We start from the raw sequence: 25,053 nt of genomic DNA, 5'->3' as shown, positions 1-25,053 counted from the left end.
ACAGGTCCTCCCCCGACTCCTCAGCTCCAGCCCTGGGCCACTGACCCATGAGCACCCCCAGCCTCTCTGTTTCATGATCCCCAGGGCTGTACCCCACTATTGCCTGTCTCTCCCCCCTGCCCCCGCCCCGCAGAGGGCCCAGCTTCAGAGAGCCCAGGCTCGATGCTGCCCACCGACAAGACGTGCACAGGCCAGTGTGTACAGCAGGGCCTGGATATTTAGCGACACCAGGCGTTATACGTGTTTCGCTGCGGGTGCGGATCTCTCTTTGCAGACACGTATGCGAAGAATGCGCGCATGCTAGCATGCAACGTGTGTAGAGGAGCTCTGCACTCCTGTGTTGGCATGTGCATATTTCCATGCAGCTGCATGTACTGTAAGGCCTGTGGACGGGGCTGTGCGTGTAGAAAACAGAAGGCACAGGCTGTTCTTCGCTGTTATTCTATCCCGCCCCTTCCAATCCCTTCTGTTCATCTTTGTTCCCAGCCCGTCTCTGGTTATTAGGAGCCAAGATTCTCCCCTCCCCACTGCACGGCCCGAAACCGAAGTGCTCAGCAGTCTGAGAGTTGCATTCATGTCAAAATAGCTTCTCCCAGTCGCGAGCCCGAAGGCTGAACAAGCAGGCGTCTGGGGCAAGGAGACGGGCGATGCCCTGGCCCCTCCTGCGAGCGCCAGGCTGGAGGCGACAATCTAGAAAATAACAGGGTTTGCTGAGCAGCAAGGACGCTCCCTGCTGCCCTGGGACAGGGGGCGTGCGGCAGCCAGCGAGAACCACCTCAGGGGGGGTTTCTGCGTTGGGCCCCAAGAACTCATGCTCCTGGGACGGCACCGGCGGCTGGCGATTTGTTGCTCCCCAGCCTTTCAGCGCACATGGCCCAGCACGAGCGCCATGCCCTAGCCCCACCTGGCGGATGCTGGGAAGTCCAGAAGCAACGCACGCCCAGCCAGGGGAAGCAAGAGCAGTTTCTGGCCCCCGGGCCAGGCCAGGGCCCTGCACCAGGAGGAAGGCACCCTCTCCCCAGGGCAGAGAACATTCCCAACAGGCCAGAGCAGCAGGGGGTCAGCCCGGGAGGACCGGCAGAAGCAGGGCCTGGCCCAGCGGAGGCTGGTCAGAGCCCAGAGGAGGCACAAGGCAGGATGGGGAATGGGACCGTTGAGGACCGAGGATGGCTGCGGGGCAGGAAGCGGGGAACGCAGCAGCATGAGATGCGTTCGAGGTGCCAGTCCCAGAGACCCACATCCAGCAGCGACCGAGAACCTAGATGGAAGCTTGCCATGGAGCCGATGCTGCTGCGGAACGTAGGGCCACCCCCACGCTGGCGTCAATCAGCCGGAGCTCCCCTGGAGTCAGTGGGGCCAGACCCCCAGCAGCTGCAAATCAGCCCTGCTGCAATGGCTACGCCAGCTACGCTCGCTGAGCATCTAGCCCGCCGAGTGCCGGAGGGGTAGGCTGCCAGTTGCCCCGCAGGCTGCGTCCGTCCGTCAGGGCTGTCCCTGTGTCAGGGGCTCCCTTCCCACCAGGGTTCCAGCCCAGGGTTCTGCACCTGCTTTCCCTGGGCTCTACCCCGGCTCCGACACCCAGCGAGGGGGCTAGTCCCCAGGGACTAACGGGGGATGCTCTGCAGGCCTAAAAAGAGGGGAAAAGGCATGTCCTCGGGCAAGGCAGGTCTCCTCCCTTCTCTCTGGGCCTCAGTTCAAACTCAGGTCAGATACTCCCTGCTGCAGCCAGATACTTCCCGCCAGAGGGCTGAGCTGATGGAGCGGGTGATAATGAGCAGGGCCTTGCTGCGGTGAAGGCACCTGCAGAGTTTATTTGTCACAGAAGCGCCTTGGCGCCCCCGGCCAGGGCCCGGGCCCCGTTGTATTGGGTGCTGTGACGATGTGACTCAGCAGGGAGGGGGGAGTGTTGACCTGGGAATGTGCCCTGGGGAGGGGAGACCTGAGAGCCTGTCACCTGAGCCAGGAGGGGGAGGGGGAGGTGACACCTCCGCCCAGGAATGTGAACAGAGGCTGCAGCAGGGAACCTGCTGGGTGGGTTTTAGTTTTCAGTTTGGGGCTGGGTGGAGGAACACAGGGAACCCCAGGGATGGGGTCTAAGCTCCCTGCTCCCCCAGAAGGACGTGATTGAGGGGTCCTGGTTGTACCCACAAGCTCGGTTTGGGACTGTTCCTGTTGTCCAATAAACCTTCTGTTTTACTGGCTGGCTGAGAGTCTCAGTGGATCCCAGGAAGAGGGGTGCAGGGCCTGGACTCCCCCACACTCCGGGGTGCAGGGCCTGGACTCCCCCACACTCCGTGACAGGTGCTGTTCAGCCAAGTCGCCAGGCCCCACCGCGCAGAGCTCACAATCCAGGCATTAGACAACATGCCGGAGGAGGAGGAGATGCTGCAACACAATTGCCTCGGGACCTGGTGCTCTGTGCCTCAGTTTCCCTCTTCAGGGTCTTTGACCTCCACTCTCACCAGGCGCTCTGCCAGCATCAGAGCACCTCACCCCTCCCTTTCGGAGTGAGCAAGACATTGGTGTCATGAGTCCCTGGACAATGCTCTGGAACTGCTCCCTACAAGGCCAGTCAGGACTCTGGGGAAGTCTCCTCTCTGGGAGCAGCCTGTCTGCAGGACACACAGCTCACACAGCTTCCCCCTTCCTGGGTCTGACCTCGGAGCATTCAGCCTCCTCTGCCCCTCCATGTGCTTCCCACAGACAGTCCACCCAGGCAGGCTCCTGGGGAAGCCAGAGTGTCCTGCCCCCCAACTCCGCAGTCAGACGTGACTCTTAGCCAGCCAGTAAAACAGAAGTTTTATTAGACGACAGGAACATGGTCTAACACAGAGCTTGTAGGTGCAGAGAACAGAACCCCTCAGCACGGTCCATTTTGGGGGGCAGGGAGCCAGACAACCCCATCTGCACTTCACTCCTCGTCCCCAGCCAGCCCCAAACTCCCTCCCCCTCCAGCCCCTCCTCCTCTGGGCTTTGTCCCTGTCCCGGGCCAGGAGGTCACCTGATTCCTTTGTTCTCCAGCCCTTTAGCTCTCACCTTACAGGGGGGAAGGGCCCAGGCCATCAGTTGCCAGGAGACAGAGTGTTGCCATTTATGTACCCTGGCCCTTTGCTCTGCAACAATTACACCCCCTTATCCCACCACCTAGAGACTTAAGAAATGCCTAGGGGAAACTGAGGCACCCCTACATTATTCAGAGGAAACATTAAGAACAGTCCCGCTTCGTCACAATTGGCAAAACCAGCTCTCGTCCAGCTACTTCCTGCTGCGGCCCCTTGCACCAGGGGCCTCCCACCTTTCTTGGAGCCCTAGAGGGAGAGCCCGGGCCTCCCTCTACTCTGGACTCCAGCCAGGGACCCTGGAGCAAGCACAGAGGGCTCCCTGCACCACTCCCACCCATCTGGCATCCTTTCCCCCAGCCCCTCACTGGGCCTACAGCAGCTCCCCCAACCCCATCTGGCTCTATGGCAGGAGAGCATCCCCCCCCACGTGTCCTTCTGACCCTGAGCTCCTGCCCTAAGCAGCCTCCTTCTCTCTGCCTCAAAGCCCATCTGCTCCCAGGGCACGGGTGGGCTGAGCCCACGGCCCTTCACAGTCCAGCTGCCTTGCCAGGGGTCAGGGGATTGCGCACTGGGCTAGCGGAAGGTCGGAGAGCTCGCCTCACCTAACAGCAACTTCAGCATTGGCCCAGGGACAGTCAGAGCAGGAGGGAGCCCAGCAGACCATGGGGCTAAGACTGCAACCCTGTTTGCCATCAGGCAGAGCACGGGATCATGGTCTTCCCGCCCTGGGCTGGGGCACAGCTTGGCGCTGGGGCGCGCGGCATGGAGCAGAACGCCCAGCTGGTGGGAGCGGGTCGTGGAACAAGGCGCCGGCCCAGGAGGGGCCATGGCCCAGATGCAATGGGAACTTTGACAGGCCGCAAACCACCAGCAAGGGGGCTCTTGTGTTCCCGGTGAACAAGGTTTTCCGAAACCCACGCAGTCAAGAACGCCCGGCATTCAGGCCTGGAAAACACACACTGGGATTCCACCGTGGTGGCAACGTCACATCCCCTTTGACTATTGTCGTTTGGGAAATGAACGGTCAATACGAAACAGACCCGCCATTGTCTCCAGGATGGCGAGAGGCCGGCTGTTTATCCCAGGCCATCTCAATGCTCCGGTTGTTTGGTGCGGGCCTTTGGTAGATTCATTAACATTTGTTCTATGGGCCAGTTATTCCCCTTGCAACATAAAGGGGTGGATGTGGGGAGGCCAGACGCTTTTGTACATCCCTGGGTGTTCTTACAGCTCGTGCAAGGGCAGCAAGATGGAGGCCACTAGCAAATGGGGCTGGGAAGCGTCCATCCAACATACCCTTCTGCTTGGGCGTGCCAGAGGCCAGATCTGATCCGCATTGCAGTCAGTGACAGCCCATTCTATGGGCCTGGGTGGACCTCCCCTCTGTGCTCCCCATAAACATCTGCACCACTCACTCCTCCTCCTTCAGTCTCTCCTCACAACTGTCCTCAACCCGGAAGCCAGAAAAAACCTGCCAATGGTTAGGGGCCACCAGCCAACTGGGGATCACGAGGCTGCAGGCTAGTGTGACTGTCAGTTTGTCTCCTTGTTTCCGTGGACATCCCTATCTGTCTCTTGGCCGAAGCGGAGATTGGAAGTGGGGCCTTTTTTTCTGGGTTTGTACAGCGCCTTGCACAATAGGGCCCTGGCCCAGGCCTGAGGCTCCCGGGTGCTACGATAAGACACGTAAAGAGCAATAATTGACACAAAGCCTTGGTCCTTCACACAGGGGTGATGAGAACGCTCTCTTAGCTCACAGGCACCCCTTCCCTCCCCTGAGTGCACTAACCAGGCCTAGGTAGAGCCCCACACGTCCCCAGCCCCTGCCCAGCCTCTTGTCGACACCTCATGTGCACAGCCCAGGGGGCCTGCTGTTAGGCAGTGGGGCTGGTGGAGGGCCCTCGGGCCCATCCAGGGAGCGAGCGATCAGGGTCATTCCCTCCTCCAGTAGGAGATGGTCCTGGACTGGAGCAGAGAGCAGTCCACAGAGCCCCAGCCCCTACAAATACTGGTCCCAGTGGCTCCCCCGGGAATGGGACGCTCCATTTTAGCCAGTCAGGCTGCCAAGACTGTCCCCACAGGACTGATCTCAGCCACCAGTGACAAAGAAACGCAGTGGGGAGGAGGGGGACATTAAGGATAAAAATCCCAGATGGAGAAAGATTCCACAAACTTGGAAAGGAGCCGTGCACCCTAAGGCAGATCCCGACGCAGCTGTCTCCCAGGGCACGCCTGGCTCCGAGACGCTAAAGATCACACTAATTAATTCCCTGGCATCTCTCGCTGCCCAGCATGCTCTGCTCCAGGTTAGAGGACAGCATTGCCAACCGTGGCCTTTCACTGTGCGCCTGGCAATATTGCCTGTTTTCCTTCAGGCCCCACTTCCCGGAGTCAGGGGATTAGGTGAGTGTCTGAGCTCTCATTCCTAAAGAGAGAAGGTTTCTCGCCTGCGTGGCTGCAAAGAAAATCTTGAAAACGTTATTCTTGGGGCTCAGAACCCAGCAGGGAAATGACCAGACCCCAGATTAATTCATTTGTTAGTTTTTAAGGGTTATGGTTTTGGAACACGGGTTCGCGCTGCTGAGAGGAGTTCCCCTTGCGGGTTTTCCCCGTGAGGCAGGGCTGCTGCTGTTGAGTGGTTCGATCCGTGCTCTGGCAGCCAGGACTCCTGGGTTCGACTCCTGCTTTTGCTGCATAACCTTATGGGATTCACGTCATCTCTCTGTCCCAGACTGACTGCTGTAAAATCAGAGCAACCGCACTGAGTCTGAAGGAGTCACTCCGCATTGACGCTGGCGTAGCAGAGATCAGAATGTAACCCTCAGTGAGCTTATTCGTCTGCACAGTCCAGCAAATGGGGCACAGGCCTGGAAAGCAGGACTCCTGGGTTCCATCCCCAGCTCTGCCATGGACTTGCGATGTGACCATAGTGCCTTCCCGTCTCTATGTGTCCATCTCCCCATCTGTAGAATGGTGATAATCAGTCACGTCCAGGCCACATCGGTCCCAGGCCCCCTCTGTGCTAGGAGCTGTACATGACTTACTTGGTGTAGCATGGTAGCACCTAGGAGACACTGGTGCTTGGCGCTGCACGAACACAGAACACGATAGTCGCTGTCCCATAGAGCTTCCAACGGGCCCCTTTTCAAAATGCTCTTGGAACGGTGCATAAAAACGTGTTTCTAACAATCCCCCGGCCGGAGGAGTGCTGGGACACTTCCGTGTCAGGGGCCAGATGCGGCTCCCAGGAAGGTGGTGTAGAGCTGCAGGAACTCCCCTGCAGCCCGTGGAGTCACTCTGGCTTTACCCTGGCGCAGTCGAGAGCTGGATTTGGCTTGTGCTTGGAGATCTCCACGGGAAAGGTGCAAAACGCCATTGCTCCATTTTGGAATTCTTTGTGCTGGCCTGGCAGCAGTGACACCCCCCCAAGACCCTTCCCCCAGGAGCGCGGGGAGCAGACATCTGGGCAGGCGAGCTCTGGGGCATTCTCCTAAGAGTCCGGCGTCCACCCCAGTGCAGTATGGACAGATCACGCGGGGGGCTGGGCGGGCACGTCACATCTCCACTTTCATCATCACCCTGACGCAGCAGCCGCTTCACCCCCCAGCTCAGGGACGGCCCGGGAGGCAGCTTGTCAGCATTTGGTCTCTGTTCACGGCTGCCTGGCTTTCACCCAGCGACCTCCATGAGTAGCTGCAGTTTCAGCCTGGGAGGCAGAGGGGGGACAACCAACCACCGCTCAGCGGGGAAATGGAGGCAGAGAGACTTGACCAAGGTCACAATGAAAATCTATTGTAAAGTTAGAAATAGAAGCCAGGGTCCTGGCTGGCTCCCAGCCCCCTGCTCTAACCCACTAGACCCCCTCCCAGAGCCAGGACTAGACCCTCGAGTGCTGACTCCTAGCCACCTTGCTCTGTTACCAGCCATGCGGCTTTCCCAGCTCACAGCTGAGAACCCAGGTGTCCTGACTGCGTAGGCAGCTGCTCTTCCTGTTAAACCACTTCTAAAGCCAGCACCCTGCTCGCTTTCCTCTCTGCCTGCTTCCCTGGAACAGCTCCCTGGGCCCCGGATCAGCAGTGCCCCTCTGCCACGCCCCCTCACCCAGGGCAGGCGACGGAGGGCTTCAGCACTGCTCACACGTGCTGGGTTGGGGGCGGCTGGTTTATTCCTCCCCCAGCTCTGTTCTGCAAGAGCCTCAATGGAGTTACTGTCCATGGACCATTTGGCCCGGTCCAAGGCAGCAGCCCGGGATTCAGATGGAAAATTCCATGCCCACGAAGCTCCCCAGCCGGCCCCAAGCAGCGGGATGCCTCAGGCCGTGATTGCAGGCCTCACCGCATCAAAGGAGGCCATTATTCCCAGGCTCGCTGCCGTGCCATGAGTGACGCAGGGCTGCCAGTCCAGCACTCTTCAGTCCGCAGGCTCCCAGACAGCTTTGTAAAGGGGCGGGGGGGGGAGGGGGAGGGGAATCGTGGCACTGTGAGACGTCACCTCTGGGGTGGGACATGGCTGCTCTTTAGCCATCCCACAGCAACACCCCAAGGGAACTGCTCACTCAGTGCTGAAATGCAGCCCCGTCTGGGGTGGAACATTCCAGCTGCTCAACAGCCACACAGCACCTTGAGGGCAGAGAGCGGGTGGGCGGCCACACCTACAGCGTCAGAAACCCTCTCTGCATGACCCTAGACGTGCCGTGGGAAGGTAACGCAGCCGCACGCACCAAGCCCCAGCCAAGCGCGCCAGAGGAGCCAAGGCCCAGCCACGCACCCAGCTGCTGGGCAGGGTTCTCCCCCCTGGGGCGCCCACAGGATGGTGCATTACACCCAGATTGCAGCTCAAACGAGTGCAGCATGACCCATGCTGAGCCTGGCTGCTTTGATAGATACACCGTGATGTCCCACCCTGGCACTTCGTCACCACAAATGAGACGGTGGAGGAGGGGCTGGGCTGACAGTCCCAGGGGGCTGCTCACTCTGGACCCCCAGCCTGAGCCCCAATTTCTAGGCCAGTGCCTTCATTTGGAGCTGGGGAGGGCTCTGCACTTCTGCAGCCCTGGCCCAGTGGTCTCTGGTGGGCACCCACAATTAATTTGGGGGGGGGGGAGCTCAGCGCATCCTGCTCTGGGTGGGGTAGGCCAAAGCAGCCGGACCAGTGCGTGCCCACAGGTGTTCGCTCGGCCGCACCTGCTCAAGTTTCCCAGCTCCTCAGGCCACTCCAGGGACAGAGCCAGCCAGTTAGACCTGCGCACGCCCCCCCCGCTGCAGCCTGGCACTTAAACACCCGCCTTTGGGCAGCCGTTCAAAGGCCAACAGGAGCCTGAATCCCTGCCAGAGGGGGAATCATTGCAGCTGGAGCGAGGAGTGGGGGGGGGGGAGATCTCGATCCCCAGGCTATTTCAGGGAGAACAAATCAACAGCGAGACAGGTGCCGAGCCGGCTGCAGCCGCCTGGGGGATATTAGTTACCGTCCAAGGACATCAGAGTTTCCACATGGGCTCAACGTGCAAATCCCACTGTCTAAGCTGTTCCTACGGCCCGGCTTGAGCTGAAATCGGAGCCCCTCGGCAGGGCAGGCGGTTGTTACAGACAGTGCAGGATTGCATGGGAACCTCTGCCCAAAAGCAGCGCTGAGCCGGGGCCCCGCCGAGAGGCCTTGCATGGCTCCCAGTGTGGGTACATGCGGCTCTGTGTTACTTTTATTTTTGTGTCAATGATTCATCTCCTGCCCTGGTGCCAGGCCACCGCCATTCAGTGCTGCGAATGCTGGTGCTGCTCACCAGAGGCTGCAGGCTACGGGCGCACGTTCACTCGTGCGTCACGAGCCCAAGCAGGTGGACAGCGTAGGAGCCAGCTGATCTGCAGGCTGGGCTTGCCCTGGGTTCGGCAGCTCAGTTGATGGGCCAGGAAGCCAGTTCAAACCCAAGCCAGGTCGCTCGTCATTGCTGTGGGTGGAATGAGTCACGAGGGTTCTCGGCCCAGCTAGCCCCACTGCCGGCTGGTCTTGGACCCAAAGGGCTGTGGGGATTAAACATCAAGCTGGCCCCAGCAGGGGAGGTTTGAGGCACATGGGCAGGGCTCTCCTGGGGCAGGACAGGCCCATGCAGCGGGAGTCGGTCTCCAGGGATCAATCCCCTTAGAGAGCAGCCCAGGCCCCCCCCGAATTTACACACCAGAGGGATGTGAAAGGAGTGACTGCGACTTCACCAGGCTGCCAGCCAGGGCAGCATTGTCGCCATTTCGTCAGGCCCACCCCACCAGCCGGAGACGGTGCTGCCCGCCAATTGCCAGCAGCAGCCAGGAGCTCAGCACTGGTCTGGGGCTCCCAGCTCCTGCCAAGAGCTCATCAGGGCCACCAGTACATCCAGCAGGAGACACTGTTCAGGCCAGGGCTGGAGGTAAACCTCGGCTTGTCAGCTGCCAGAGCAGCCAGGACATCCTCCAGCCTATAAGAAGTTGTTTTAGAACACGGGCCAGATGCCACCAGTCCTGCTGTGTCCCCGAGAACAGGATCTGGGGACACTTCAGACTATCTGGGTCAGCGCCCAAGGTCCAGCCAATGTCTCATCTCGGACAGCAACCGCAGGGAAAGGGGCAGGACACCCCCAGCTGGCAGACATGCGATCCATCTGCCCCCTGCAAGGCCTCATCCCGCTCCCGAAGAGAGACCAGCTTCCACCCTGAAGCAGGAGGTTCTGAATCCCAACGTTTGGTCTCATGAATTCCGTTCGTACGGGGCCCAGTGCAAGGGGGCCGCAGCCCCAAACCAGCCAGCGGCTCTGCGCGATCCCCACTGCCAGCCGCAGCAGTACGGCACAAGTGGGAGAGAGGTACGGCTACCTGGATGTTTTTTATTTCAATATATTAAATATATATTAATCAGAAAAAAGTCACATATGGTAAATCCCGAAAAAATACACAAATATAAATGTTGATTTTTTGTTTTACGTACAAGTTTATATACAGGAAAAGTCCAAAACGGGAGAGGAAGCCCTCCCAGGCACAGAAAGCCACGTGGTTGTCAGCGGATAGAACAAAATAGGTGTCTCCCTCCCAGCGCCCCTTCTCGTCTCTCGCTGCCTCTGCGGTTCTTAGCTGTATTTACAAGGTTTAAACCCATCTATTTACAGCTTGTCTTTTTACAAAGAGACGTATCTGCAGCGGACAGGCGTGAAGCATCCCGTGTGCCACGCCCACGGCACATGTCCATCGCTCCCTGGGCACCGCTGCAAAAGCACAAGTGAGGCAAGAAGCCGCTGGGAGGGTCTGGAAACGGCTTGGTTCCGGCAGCTGGGGACGGAGGAGCCTGCTCCTGGCACGATGCCTGCCTGGCTGCAGGATGCAGCAGGCGGGCAGGGCACTCAGAACAAACCCACCCCTGCGCATGTCTCAGGACCACCTCCTCCTACCCAGCGTGGTGAAGCGCCAGCCGTTGCAAGCGGTGAGTAGCAAGCCGGGGCTGGGTGGGGGGCTGTGGGCACATGGATATTGGGCGTCTGAGTGCATCACCCAAAAGGCACATTGGGGTTCTCCGCAGAGAGCTACGTCGCGATCCATGGGTGTGGTACACAACACGGGACGCGGAGGACGAGTGCGGGTCAGCCACCAGGAGGCGAGAAGGGCTCTGCCCACTTCCGACTTGTCCCCGCGATCCCAGATGGCAGTGGGGCTCGCCCCCCACCCGGTCTCTGGAAATGCTCCGTTGATCGCCCCCCCTCCCCCTCCGTGCACGGGGGAGACGTGTCCATCAAAACTCCCCTTTCACAAAGCGAGCGAGCTCCCCGCGGCGGGGGCCTCCGGGTCCAGGGGGGCTGCACCCCCCTCAGAAGGGCAACGTGTCCATAAAGATTTTGTCCACGATGGGAGGCGGCGGCACCAGGTCTTCCAGCTTCAGGTAGAAGATGCGCTGCAGGCCTTGTGTGCAGAGCGTGCGCAGCTCCGGCAGCTTGCCCAGCAGCTTGGACAGGCAGCTGGGGCGGGTCTGCTCGCTCGCGGTGGACGTCACGTGGTCCTTCAGGCAGCTGACGATTTGGTTCTGGAGATCCTCCACTCTCTTGGGGTCCTTCAGCCCGTGGCGGTCTGGAAAGGAGGGGAGGAGCGGTCACTCCCGGCCCGGGCTAGATCCCAGCGCCCGGGTGCGGCGTGCACGGCTGGGCCATGGCAAAGCAGGCTCGCGCTCCTGCTGCCTTCTCCTGAACGGCCCCCCAGTCCCTGGCCTGTCTCATCCACCCCGAAGAGTGGGCAATCTCTGCGCTCTGCACCCTTTAACACAAAACCCCCCTTGAGCAGCATGGCACTCTGGGAACTGCCGTTCTCAGCGGTCCCTGGGAATTCGAGGCTATGGCAAGGCATGCTGGGAAAAGGGCAGGAGTATATACAGGCTCCAGGGCCCCAGTATGCCTTGCTGATTGAGCCGGGTTGTGGTCTGCTGGACGCCTGGTGTAAAGAGACAAGGAGATCCTGACAGAGCCTCAGCCCCCGCCTGCAGCCTCTGGGGCTGCTGGGATCCAAACAGGCCTAACTGTCCAGGCCTGCCTAGAGATTTGGGGTGCTCCCCCAGCCCGAGATCTTCCTGGGGCCTGGTTCTCAGAGGGGGGTGCTCAGCACATTCTGGAAATCAGGCCCCTCTAAGGAATCTCATACTGTGCCGAAATCAGGAGTCACTCCTGAACGTTAGTAATGGTCAGAGCGACTTCCACCCCTGGAGGAGCAGAGTTGGGGAGCGGAGAGCTGGAGGAAGCCAGTGGCTGGAGGAAACCGGCTCACGTAGGGTTCCTGAGCCTTCTCCCACAGCACAAACCCACTGCTCCGCGGAGACCCTGGTCACAGCTCGCAGAAGGCTCTCCGAACATTACCGCCCCCACCTGCGTGTGCAGTGCAATAACCCCCCGGCCCAATGCCACAGAGGGAGCCGGTGTCTGGGCCAGGATCAGACCCTCTGGCTCCCAGTCCAGTGGCCAGACCTGCCCATCCCTCCCCCAGCAGCCGCGCGGCAGGAAGGTGCAAACCGCCCCACCTGTGATGATGACGAGAGCCGCGAGGCAGGAGAAGGAGGGGACGTCGATGCTCATGCGGTGCAGGCTCTGGGAGAACTCGAGGATGGAGTCGATCCACTCCCCGAAGCCCCGCACACACTGCATGCGGTGAAGCACCACCCCGTTGCAAAAGATCAGCTTGCCTTCCTCCGGCTTCGACCTGCAAGGGACAGGGCAGAGCCGCACGCGGTCAGGAACGGAGAGAACGGAGGGCAGGCCAGGGGCTCTGCTGGCAGCAGAGTGGGGTCAGAGCAGAAACCAGAGTTGTAACAGAGGGAGCATGAGCAGAACGGAGCACTGGTGATGACAGCCAGGATCCCGGCCTGGTTAGCCAGGCGCTCGGGGCCCTACGCTGCAGGTCTGACGTTCATACACTCTGGCACCACAGGACAAATGGAGCTGGGCTGTCTGAGTGGAGGGGATGACCCGAGCCACAGCTTCCTTTGAAACGCTAACAGCAGATGGTTTTGCCCAAGGTCCTGATCTCCGTGCCCTAGGCCACTGACCCAGTCTGCCACATCACCACCCCGTGTCTCATCTCGGTGTCCAGCGGCCGCCTGGCTCTGGACAGGGCTGGGTGGGTCACGAAGCAGAGCGGGAGTTACCTGTAGGCCAGCCGGAGAATAAAGAGCTCCAGGAACGCAGATTCCAGGAGCAGGTCCTGATCCTCCTTGGGGAGCTCCTGGAACCCTTGGATCTTCTCAGCCCACTTGCGGATCACGTCCATGGAGCCGGTGAGCAGGTCGTAGAACTGCTGCACATCCACACAGTCCTCCTTCTCGAACTGGTAGGAGAGGCTCTCCTGGAACTGCCGAGCACACGAGGAGGGGCAGGGTTAGCGTCCCACAGGCCGGGCCTCGGTCCACGCAGTACAAGTCCCATGAGAGTGGCCGGGGCTGTGTCTCTCAAAGCCATTGTACACCCTCCGGGTTAACGAATGAGCAGCAGAGAGACAGGAACCCGCACTCATCTGGGCCTGGGCGTTTTCTGCTGCCTAGCACCAGCAACAGGACTCCTGGGTTCTCGTTTGGGCTGCAGGAAGGAGTGTGCCTAGTGGTTAAAGGGAGGGGGGCTGGGAGTCAGGACTCCTGGGTTCTCTGCTACTGGCTTACTCTGTGACTTTGGGCAATTGGTTGCACTGCTGTGCCTTGGTTTCCCCCAAGTAAAATGGGGATAGCCCCTAACTTGCTGGGGCATTGGGTGGGTTAATTGTTTCCTGTTTCTGAAGGTCACAGAGCTCCCTGGATGAAAGGAGCTGGATTGGTCCCTGAGCCTCCAGGCCAGCCGGCATTTCGCTGCCGAGGTCAGAACCCAAAGCTCCAGCTGCTGGATACATTCAACGACAGGCTCAGAAACAAGGTTGGTGGGATTCGGTGGTGCAGACAAATCCACCTGGGTGCAGAATGCGGGGCAGAGAACCCAGGAGTCCTGACTCTCAGCCCCCTTTAGCTACTAGACAACACAACCGCCCAAAAGAGAACCCAGGACTAGGCGCTAAATACAGTGCATGCCTGGGGGAAGCTGACTGGGTCAGGCAAGCCTGAGTGTGTGGTCAGCACACACTGCCCTGTGAGCACGGTGCACTCCGAGAGCCTGAGAGACCTCCCAAGCCACAGGAAGCCCTGTAACGAGGCAGGGCACGGCTGGCCCCCTGGGACAAGCCAGGCACAGACAGGAGCCTGGAACAGAACCTCCGAATCCTGCCTCTTGGTTCTCTGCTCCAACTCACTCCCCCTTCCTAGGGCTGGGGCATGAACCCAGGAGTCCTGCCTCTTAGCTCTGTAACCACTGGATAACACTGCCTTCCCAGAGCTGGGAAGAGAACCTCGTGTGCCCCGCACACTAGCCAGCAGACAATGCTGCCGCATTCGTACAGCACCGGAGCTTGCAGCCTTTTGTAGATGGTGAGGGCTCCAGGACCCCTTCTCTAACTGCCCTCAGGCCCTAGGGCTACGCCCCCCCAAACGCCACTGAGCACGTGGGCTGCACATGGTTCCCTTCCCAGGCAGCGGCTGCCGCGCCCAGCATCTCAGCCAGGGCTGGGGGGTGGCTGGGAGCCAGCCCTCGGGGGCCCCCTTGCTCCAGGAGCCCCAGGACCCTGAACCCCCGGTTGTGAGCAGCAGGTACCTTGGAATAGTCCAGCTTGGTGGCGCTGGGTACGGAATCGATGTGTGCCCTGACGAGCGACGTGATGAGGCTGACGGGGGAGGTGTCCTGGGCCTGCTTGGGTTTGGACGGGAGCCGACCTCTGCGCCCCTTCAGGCTGTCCGTTCGGACCACTAGGGAGAGAGAAAAGGGGGCTGGACGTTACCATCTGAGCACGGGGCTTGGCCCTTTGCAATGGGCAGCCCATCATGGCTCTGAGCAGCCCCCTGGCCCCACAGATAAGTTGCCCTAGCACATCAAGCACTGGCTAAAGCAATGCTACCTAACTGCCGCCAGACCCGAGCGAGCAGCTTTCACAGCAGATGGGACACTGGGGTGGGGAAGGGACTCAGTGGGGTGGGGGCAGCTCCACATCCCAGCCCAGGGGAACGGCATGAACAAACAGAGCCACGCACACGGCTGGGGACTGGCTGCAGGCGCACACGGGAGCTGGGGGCAGGGCTGGGGAAATCACAACATTTTGGCCCCAGAACGTTGGGCAACGTGGGGAGATTGGATGGTTCTGGGGATGTGTGCACGCACTTGGGTCCAAGTCTGGAAAGAACAGCTCCCGTGTTCCTTGTGAGATTCCAGCCACGTGTCCCCCCCCCCCCCCCCAGCCCACCCTGTTCTGGATCCAGCCTGGAATCACAGCCATGGAACGGCAAGCGAGCATTTGTGAGGGATGCTACCTGGTGGGAGCTGCCAGAAAGCAGCAGCACGAGACTGGGCCTGGAGGAGTGCAGGTCAACACACCCGGGGACCAGGGAGCAGCCTGGTGTACTGGCAGCGGGAACTGGGCTGCCGCAGAGCTGGGGCGGGGATAGCAGGGAGCGGTGCCGAAAGCAGGGCTCAGCTGCCAGGAACACACGGGACTTGTTCTGGGGGCTGCTGGGCTGGTGCTCTCCGGCCTGTGCTGCCGGCGTCCCCGCCCCGGGATTTGCCAGCCTGGCAGGGGGACGCCACGTGTCGAGCTCTGTACCTTCTTTGACCATGCCCACGGCGAGGCACTTCTGGAAACGACAGAACTGGCACCGGTTCCGCCGCCTCTTGTCCACAGGGCAGTCTTTGTTGGCCAGGCAGATGTACTTGGCGTTCTTCTGCACCGTGCGCTGCAGGGAGCAGGAGAAACAAGGGAGCGCATCAGCCTCCGGCGAAGAGGGAGCACGAGATCCTGGGTGCCCAGGGCCGGGCCCGGATGGAACAAAAGCTCTTCTGTCCTCCTGGTATTTTTATAGCAGCGGCCCCGCCCCACGGCGCCCAGTTTCACATCCGAGGGGCCGTGTTCCCAGGACACGCGAGGGGGAGGGGGACACGTTGCTCTCCCGGCGGGGCGCCCGGACTGCCAGCACACCTGCACGCTCCCATCTGCAGGCAGGGATCGGGGGAGACTCAACCGCCTGCTCTTGGGCTGAGCAGTCGCCCCCTCCGGGCCATGATTCCCCTGTCCCGCCCCCAACCCCGGGCCTCGGCGCCACCCTCCCCACACCAGACACGGCTTCTCCCCCCTCAGAGCCGGCGCTGCCCGACACAGGCTCTGCAGCTGCTCCCCGAAGGGGCCTGGGTCTCAGCACAACCCAAGGCCTCCCTGAGGTGCCTGGCTCTGGGCCAGAGTCACTAGCTGCTTTGGAGACCCTGGGCCACGGGGCTCATCCCCCGGCCCCGCTCCCTACGCACATGGGTCCCGATTCAGCAAGCTACACCCAGGCTTCACTCCACCCCCCGCCAGCATGTGCTTAACAGGCCAAATCAGGGCCCAAGGGGAAAGGGAGGGAAACCGCCAGAGTCACCAAGATCTTCCCACGTGGCTGGTGGTTCTGGGCCTGGCCCCTGGGGCTGCGCACAAAGGCCCGTGCTCCACGTAACGGGGGCCTTGGCAATGGCGCTCTGCACGACACTCTGCCGCCCCCCCCCGCATCCCCACGGCTCAGATGCCGCGGTGAGGAGAGGCGCCAGAGTCTTGTCTCCACTAGCCCTCGCACCCTGCCCGCAGCACCCAGGTCAGCCCCAGCTCCCGGCCACCTCCTGACCCTCTGAACTGCTGGCCTGGGGCAACAGGCTGCCCACAGGCTCTGCCCAGCCCTTGCTCACCGGCGAGTGGGTCATTGCCCACAGCTGCACACAGGCCAAGCCCGGTCAGGGGCGCACCGGGGCTTGCCCCATGCAGAGTGGCCAAGGGGAGACCCACAGACTCCTTCACTCGGCACATCCATCGGGGCTCCCTCAGGGACCCTACCCACATCCCAGAATCCCCAGCGTTGGCTGCCAAGGATTCTGGGGCCCATCTGGGAGCAAGATCGGCCACATGCTGCGGGCAAAGTGGGGAGGTTCTGGGTCTGCCTGCTGGCGAGGGAGGCCGTTGGCTCTGTGGGTTCCCAGGCACTGCCCTGGGTCTCCCCCAGCCCCACGTCCCCACCCCCAGCCCCGTACCTTGAAAAAGCCCTTGCAGCCCTCGCAGGTGCGGACGCCGTAATGCTGGCAGGAGGCGTTGTCTCCGCACACAGCACAGCGCCCCTCGTTGGCACCAGGGCTGCGTGTCTTGGCTGGTGACAGGGAGCCGTCCATCAAGCCGGGGCTCTCCAGGTGTGGGGAGGTCTGGCCCAGGGACAGGCCAGAGAAGCCCACCGGGGAGCTCTGGGAGAGCGCGAAGACCTCGGCGGCCGGCGGCACCTTGAGGGGGCTCTGGGGGACCCCAGCACTGGGAGCCGAGGGGCCGAAGAAGAAGGCTGGCTGGGAAGAACTGCTTTTTGGCTGCTCCGCCCAGGGCCTCATGCCCTCAAAGTTCTGAGTGGGCGAGTAGGGCCCGAAGGAGTTCTCCCACGCTGGGACCTGTGGGGTCTGGAAGCCTGGGGTGGACGGGGACGGGATGGAGCAGGGGCTGCCGTAATAGTCCGAGCCGCTCGAAGACATGGTCTCATCCAGCTGGCTGCTGAAGGAGCCAGGGTAGCAGCCATACACCTGGAAGTCCTCGAGTTTGAAGGAGGCAGGTTGGCTGGAGGCTGGGATCTGGTACAAGAACGTGTCGAACTCCCCACTGTAGTTATCCATGAAGGTGTTGAAGCTGGGCAGGGAGGTCGTGGCTGCGATCTCGGTGTTGACTAGGTCCATCGTGAACTTGCTGAGCTCTGGAGTCAGGAAGTCTGCCGGGTAGCGCTCACAGGGCCCTCCGCTCTGAGGCAAGGTCCCATGCTGCATTTGGATACAGGGCATCTCTGAGCAAGGGAGCAAAGGAAAAGGCAGAGGACTTAACAATGGGCTGGAATCAAACCCCCTCACCAGGCCACGGCTCCCCATTCATCGGGCAGAGCGCGTGCGTGGGGCAGCAGCTCAGACGAGCAGCATGTGCCATGTGGGAGATGGGATCTAGCCTTTCCCACGGGCTCCAGGGAAATGCCTTTGATCAGGGGAGTAGAGCAATCCATGGATAAGGCACCAGACTAGGAACCAGGAGAGCTGTCTTCTAGTTCCAGCTCAGATGCCTTGGGCCAGTGGCTCTCAACCTTTCCAGATTACTGTACCCCTATCAGGAGTCTGATTTGTCTTGCGTACCCCCAATTTTCACCTCACTTAAAAATGACTTGCTTACAAACTCAGACATAAAAATACATAAGTGTCCCAGCCTCACTGTTATGGAACAATGGCTGACACTCATTTTTACCACAGAATTATAAAATAAATCAAGTGGAATATAAACACTGTACGTACATTTCAGCGTATGGTCTACAGAGCCGTACAAACAAGTCATGGTATGAAACCGTAGTTTGTCCCAACTTCGCTGGGGCTTTTTATGCAGCCTGTTGTAAAACTAGGCAAATACCTAGATGAGTTGATGTACCCCGGAAGACCTCTGCATACCCTCAAGGGTACGCGTACCCCTGGTTGAGAACCACTGCCTTGGGCAAGTTATCTCCCCTCCCACGCCTGTGTTTACCCCATGAGGTCTTTGGGGGAGGGCCTGTCTCCCCAGCACCTACCCAGTCCTTCCTGTAATCTGCAGCATAGCAGAGCGACAGGCCTAAAACCACAGGGGTGGCACTTGCTGTACAATAACTAACGTCCCTGATCTCAAGAGGAGCTGGCCAAGTCTCAGTGCAGTTCTGGGCTGGCCAGATCACAATGGGGAGAAAAATTCTATCCTCGATTGGCATGAACTGGTCCCCCTGCCCTTCCCTCTGGGGGGGCCCTAAGCCAAGGACTGGCTGGACAACGGAGGCTGAGCTCCCCTCTGCTCCCCGAAGTTGGTGCCTTGGCTGAGCACGGCATGGGGCTTGCTGCTGCATGAACTCGGGAACTGCAGGTCCCAGGGGACAGCCATATGCACTAAAACCAGGCGCTTCAGGGTGAAAGCCCACGGAGGTAAATTTCACCAAGCTCAACCAAAATCCACCCGCTTGCTGATGTCTACATTGCTAGACGCATCAGCTCCAAGGTGGGGGCTTGACTCTGTCTCAGTGGTGTAAATCAGGACTAACTCCACCCATGTCAATGGCGTTGCACGAGCCCCTGGGCGGCTCTGGGAACTGAGGTGTAAGGCCAACCCCCACCTTAGCCCCAGCGACCTGACAAGTGAATGGGGACAGGAATTCACCAAAGGAAGCAGTGAGCCTGGTATGTGAGAAGGAATCAAGGACAAAGCTGTTCTGACAAGCTTGTATCTCACACCGGCCTGTCATCAGCCAGCTCCTTCGCAGCCATGGAGCAGCGTAAATTGAGGCTGTCAACACTGCACTCAGGGTGTTTGGAGCCGAGCTAAAGAACTGGCTAGTGTTGGAGACGGGTCTGAAGGCAAAGTCACATGGCGGAGCAGAGGCCTCGTGATCATCCGAGGAAAGGTCGTTCTGAGCTGGCCTCATCGGGCAGAAAGGCCATCGCCTGAAACGCTGTCCCCACAAACGGAGGGAATCGCAGAACTGCCAGCGGGCCCTGGGCTGGCCCTGCCTCGCCACCCCAGGGGCTTGGCGAGGAAGGTTTGCTGGGCCAAAATATTGGGCGCCAAACCACCTGGGTGGGACTGTCAGGTGCAGAGTTTTGATCCTAATTCAAGAGCCGAATATACAGCCCGGGCCAGACTCCCGGATCAACCGGCTCCTGGTTAGGAAGCTAAGTTCCCCCCAGGCCCTATGCACCCGCTCGCCTGAGCTCTTTGGACACTCCTGCCTCCCAAACTCCATAGCGGAGCGCATCTCTGCTGCATTCCCTCCCGCCGGCAGCCAGCAAAGGGAGCGGCCGACTTCCACCGGCACCAAAGGAGGCCACTTGGGATGCCTCTCTGTGCCGTTCTGACTCGAACAGGCCAAGCAGGGCTGAGCTGGCAGCTCTGTAAAGCGTCAGGGCTGCGATCGGATGGCGGACGAGGACGCAGAGCAGTGCCTCCCAGACACAGCTCGCAGCAGATGTACAGAGTCCTGGCACAGCACAGACAGGGCAAGAGCCAGGCCCTGCCCCAAAGGCAGACAAGACCGACAGAGAGGGGAAGGGACTTGCGCAGGGCCACGCCATAGGATACCCAGGCGTCCGGCACGCCAGTCCAGCAGGTCCTGTGTCTGCACTCGTTCAAGAGCCCAGCGGGCCTGGCTGTAGGTGTGTGGCCATTCTGCCCTTCCTGCCAGCTGCCCCATTGCCACACCGTGGCAAGGGCACACTCAGGAGAGTCCCTGCAAACCTATCCCCCTGATTTTCCAGGCCCATCCCAGTGCCCCCTGACTGACCTGCTCCCCTCACTGGGCAGAGTTTTGTGCCCGTCTCCGGGCACCTGAAAGAGCTGCTGGCCAGCAGAAGGACCAGCAGCCTGGCTCAGTGCATGCTGGGCTCAGGGCACGGTGCCCCACCAGGCCGGTTCCATGTTACCGCCCTCTCCCTCCCAGGGTGACCAAAAGACACCTCTGTTGGCTTGGCATGCCACCAGCCACAGCCCCTGCCCCGATCTCCTGGTCCACAGGCTTGGTTGCCCTTTCCACTCTGCACGTGGCCCTTTCACACCCACAAGCAAGCTGCCATTTCCCAGGCGGGAGGAAAGGCTGAAAATTGCTGCTGAGCACTTAGCATTTTGCATCTGGATCCATGCAGCCCCCCCCACCCCCACCTCCCCAGGAGCCATCTTGCTCTTAGTTCTCACACTGAATCTGCAGCGGGAGAGGAGGTGTTTGAGAACTGGTGGCGCAGAACTAGTAACTGACCCATGCCGCTTTGCCAGTTCGCTTTCCTTTCCGACACATGCCGGCCTCCCACTCTCAACCTGGGGAGTAGCAGGGCTGGAACAGCAGACAGGGCCATATAGAGGAGAGACGTAACCAGAGTCCCCGGTCAAGCTGAAAGCCAAGACAGAAGTAACCCTTGCAGCAAGATGATAATGTAATTCATATCGCAGACCTTTAAAGGTCATCTTCTGACTGGCCGAGAAGCAGTTCTTAATGGCCTGTAAAGGACGGCGGAATGTGGAGACATAAGAATTCCCAGCAGCGTTGACACGGTTGCACCATCAGAACAAGGTTACAACGTTCTTCTGGGGCCAGCTGCTCCTTATTCAGGCAAAACTCCCATTGGCTTTGAGAACAGACTTCAGGACCTAGCCCGGTTATTTAAAAAGATCGATCCACATACAGCTAACAGCATCAGCGGGCCACTGTCCTCAGCCACAAGTCACAAACTCATGCCCCACGTAGCTCAACAGAGACGGCTTTGCTCCCGTTTAACGACATTTTCTGCTCAGAGGCCCAGGCTGGTGTCCCCTTAGCTGCAAGGAAGGGTTGGCCTGGCAGGTCAGGCTCCGACCTAGCACTCAGGAGATCTAGGTTTATTTCCCACATCTCTCTGGTCCTGGTTTCCCCAGATGAAGAATTGGGATAATAATAATAATAATAATAAGTCTCTGCAAGGTTGATTTACAGCAGCACCAGGATCTGGCCCTGGTGTCCGAGGGCAAAGAGCCCAGCTGCCCTCTCTCTTTGGTAGAAGAGCTGTGCCAGCTAAAAGCACAGGGAATGCATGCGCGCAGGGTGCTCAAATCAGTAACAATGGACACAGATGGCTGTCCTCTAGTCCTAGTGTTCTGACCAGTATTTTCCACCATTATGGATGACAGACATTATATAGACACGCTATGCACCCTGCCAGAGCGGTCACGACACTGTGAAACAGATCCATTCAGAACTCATGAGCGGCAACAGAGTGAAAACTCAGGGCACCTGTGCTCCATACAGCCAAGCTCCAGCTGCCTGAGCCATCAGCTGTTGTCAGTATAGGGCTTATGACACACAGTTGGGTCATTCTAATTCTAACCAGCAGAGGGACACCCCCCCACACACACTATTTACTACAGTCTACACCTGTTCCTCACCTCCGCTCTGCCATCGCAGTAGTCACATCAACAGAAAGAATTGCATTAGCTTATTGTTGGTATAGCAACCCAACAACGCCACACACCACTGAGCCTTTATGATGTTGGGGTTTTTTTAAATGCAGATTGCTTTGAGTTTAAATCACCACCACCAAGGACAAAATAACCTCAGCCCGCCCCGACCGAGCCTCCTCACAAGGTTTGTCAATATTCTCTCCCCCCTTCATATGGTGACCAGGCAGCAAGCGTGAAAAATTGGGACGGGGGTGGGGGGCAATAGGTGCCTATGTAAGACAAAGCCCCAAATATTGGGACTGTCCCTATATAATCAGGACATCTGGTCACCCTACCCCTTCACAGCTTGTGTTTTAAAAATTTGCAAGGGAATGGTCAACAGGAACAGTTGATTTTCTGGACGATTAAAGCTTACTCAGGATTTCGCAGGCACTGCTGGGTTATTCAAATTTATTTTTCCTCCCACATTTTAAAATTCTCCTTAGAGAGACGGATACTTAGATTATGATGTTTTAAAGCAATATAAAAATCCCTCAGATGAGCCCCCTGCAGTCTGCCAGATCATACTTCAAAAATGACCATCCACTGTGGACATGTGCACAACGTACATGGGGAGCAACACGACTGAAGTCGCTCTGGATTTCCAGCAGTGTAAATGAGAGCGGAATCGGTTCCCCTCTCTCAAACTACTCTACTAGGATTCTAATCTGTCGCCTGATCCAGGGAGGTGCTGCAGATAATGGCTCCTGTTAATTTTTGATACGAGTATCTATAAGGTGCTCCTCCCTGTGGTATCCAGAAACATGCATTCCCCCCTGCGATCGGATACTGTTGCACGGGCGTGACAGCACCATGTTCACAGGTCTTTAGCCAAAGCACAAGAGCGCCTCCCCTCCCCCCGGGGGGCACTAAATTGGCTTTGCCAGCCTTTCAGCGAGTTAGAAACGAACGGAGCCTGGCTGGTGAATCTGGTTGCCAGGTGTCTGAAGGCAAAGCTGCGTCTGTTGCTTGGGTCCAGAAACCGCATTCTCCCGCAGCAGCAGGATCCAGGCTCAGCAACCATATAGAAGGGAGCAAGGTGGGGCCTTTCCTGATTTGCTCCCCTGCACCATGCTGGTGCCAAGTTGTTTTGCATGTCAAAATTCAGAGGGATTTTATTTTTATTTAGGAAAGAAAGAAAAAAAAAAAACCCAAACAGCTGCTCTGTTCAGAGGCTAGGCCAGCCACGCAGCAGAAAGTCCATTCAAAGTTCGCCATTCTATAGCAGCTGTGCTCACAGGTCAAAGGAGGGTCTCCATTTGCATCCAGAATCATCAACACAAAATAATATGTGCAAAACCAATTAACTGATCATTTGATTAAAGCAGGTGTTCTCAAACTTCATTGCACCATGACCCCATTCTGACAGCAAAAATTGCTACACAACCCCAGGAGACCAAGTATCAGGGGGCAGCTGTGTTAGTCTGTATCCACAAAAACAAGGAGGTGTATGGTGGCACCTTAATGATGAACAGATTTATTCGGGCAGGAGGGTAGACGGAAGCCTGAGCTCTGCCGCCCCTGCAGAGGGGCCAGGGACAAAACAGGAGCCCCACCTTTCTTGGCAGGGGGAGGGGGCAAAGCCAAACTTGAGTGCCCCCACAGGGGCTGAAGCCCTTGGGCTTTGGCCCCAGGCAGCGGGGCTCAGACCGTCAGCCCTTGGCCCCAGCAAGGCTGCCAGCCCTTGGCGACCCCATTAAAATGGGGTCCCAACCTACAGTTCTGAGAACCACTGAATTAAAGTACCCTCCTGGATGCCTTGCTAAAGGCAGGGGATTTCAGAGGTGTGTGTTTATGTTGCAGTGTCAAATGACAGTAGAAGAATTAGCTGCAACTTATTACATTTAAAACAGCCTGAAAAAAGTGGGGGGGGGGTTATCTTAACCTGGGAGCAGCAGCTTTGCTAACACCCCACTAAAAGTGAGCCCCTCAGAGACTCAGCTCCATTTAAAACCCTCTTGATTGGGCCAGGTCTGCAATCCCTTGCAGCACCCCCCTTTACACTTTAAGCACTGCATTTAAAACAGCAAAACAAGGAACTCCAGCGCCAGCCTGCCAAGGTGACTAGGGAAAGGAGGACAGAGCTCTGGACTCAGGCAAGGTGGTAATTTGCAGAGGTGCTTTAAAGAGCCGGTGGAAAGCTCCTGTTACTTTGCCATATGCCCACAGCAATCCTGCCCCACTGTCACTTCTCGCTCAGCCCTGGCACACAGCCGTCCCTCAGTGTAACACACAGTATCAAACCTGATCTGCCAACTCAAGGGCCCCCCCCACCTCCCTCCAAATAAAAGGGACACAGCTGCTTTTAAATAGCAAAGAGCCGCAGCGCGGACGCTGTCCCTGCAGCCACCATCCCCCCAGCACAATGTCAGTCAAGACTAGAAACAGAAAACCACTGGAAACACACCCTGCTCACCTGCGAGCGCCGCCCCAACTCCCAGGTCGGGTTCCTGCAACTTTACACTCCAAAAAACCCAACAATGCCAATGCAGCCTTTAAAGGCGCCCAGTTCGATGGAAAGGAACGCCCCCTGCCCCCCCCAGCGCCTCTGGCCTCCATCCCACCTTGCACAGAAGAGAGCAACATGCCCCCCCTTTCCACCGCCTATCCAGGAACACCCACCCCACGGCTCCCCACCTGCCAGGTGACCCCCCCTCCCAGCCCCGCCCCGCCCCGCCCCACGGCTCCCCACTTGCCAGGTGACCCCCCCCCCGCCCAGCCCCGCGGCTCCCCACTTGCCAGGTGACCCCCCCCCCGCCCAGCCCCGCGGCTCCCCACCTGCCAGGTGACCCCCCCTCCCAGCCCAGCCTGCCCCACGGCTCCCCACTTGCCAGGTGACCCCCCCTCCCAGCCCCGCCCCGCCCCACGGCTCCCCACTTGCCAGGTGACCCCCCCGCCCAGCCCCGCGGCTCCCCACCCGCCAGGTGACCCCCTCCCACCTGGTGGAACCACTCCCCGGAGCGCCCCGGGGGCCGCGTAATCCACCTACCCGGCTGCAAGGGGACCTCTGCCCAGGTCCCGGGCGGCGAGCTGCGCTGGAGGCGCCCGGCGGCTGGACGGGCTCGGAGCGGCACTGGGGCTGCCAGCCCTGCGCAGGGAGATCCTCTTAAGCCCTCTGTGACGCACGGCCCGGGGGCGGGGCCAGAGGAGGGGGGACCCTTTGACGCAAGGCCGGCTGCAGCCGTGGCCATACAAGGCGCGAAGGGGCGGAATTTTCCGGTCCCCGCGGGGCGGGGGGGCGGGGCGGGCTGGAATGTCTGGGCGGGTGACGCACACGGGGTTCCATTGACGCAGGCCTTAGAATTGTTTGATCTATAAATAGCCCGGCGCTGCCCCTTGCTAAAAATAGACCCCCTGGGCAGGGAGGGGGAGGGGCGCGGGGCCAGGAATAGAAAGAGCCAAAGTGGGGGCAGCCAGGAGGAATA

At 59.4% G+C, this 25,053-nt stretch overlaps 1 protein-coding gene across 1 annotated transcript; it reads right to left on the bottom strand.

The window, feature by feature from the left end:
• Positions 1-9,895: 9,895 nt before the first annotated feature.
• NR4A1 (nuclear receptor subfamily 4 group A member 1) lies at positions 9,896-24,697 on the bottom strand. The gene is made up of 7 exons (XM_073318628.1): positions 24,618-24,697; positions 16,669-17,450; positions 15,221-15,350; positions 14,221-14,372; positions 12,699-12,901; positions 12,075-12,253; positions 9,896-11,137 (listed from the first exon to the last, which is right to left on the bottom strand). The coding sequence occupies exons 2-7, from the start codon at positions 17,446-17,448 to the stop codon at positions 10,881-10,883; spliced, it is 1,701 nt and encodes a 566-aa protein (XP_073174729.1). The 5' UTR covers positions 17,449-17,450; positions 24,618-24,697; the 3' UTR covers positions 9,896-10,880.
• Positions 24,698-25,053: the final 356 nt, after the last annotated feature.

This window comes from Lepidochelys kempii, chromosome 20 (assembly GCF_965140265.1).
Source record: "Lepidochelys kempii isolate rLepKem1 chromosome 20, rLepKem1.hap2, whole genome shotgun sequence".
Lineage (NCBI taxonomy): Eukaryota > Metazoa > Chordata > Testudines > Cheloniidae > Lepidochelys > Lepidochelys kempii.
This window is presented reverse-complemented; position numbering and strand designations above follow the sequence as displayed.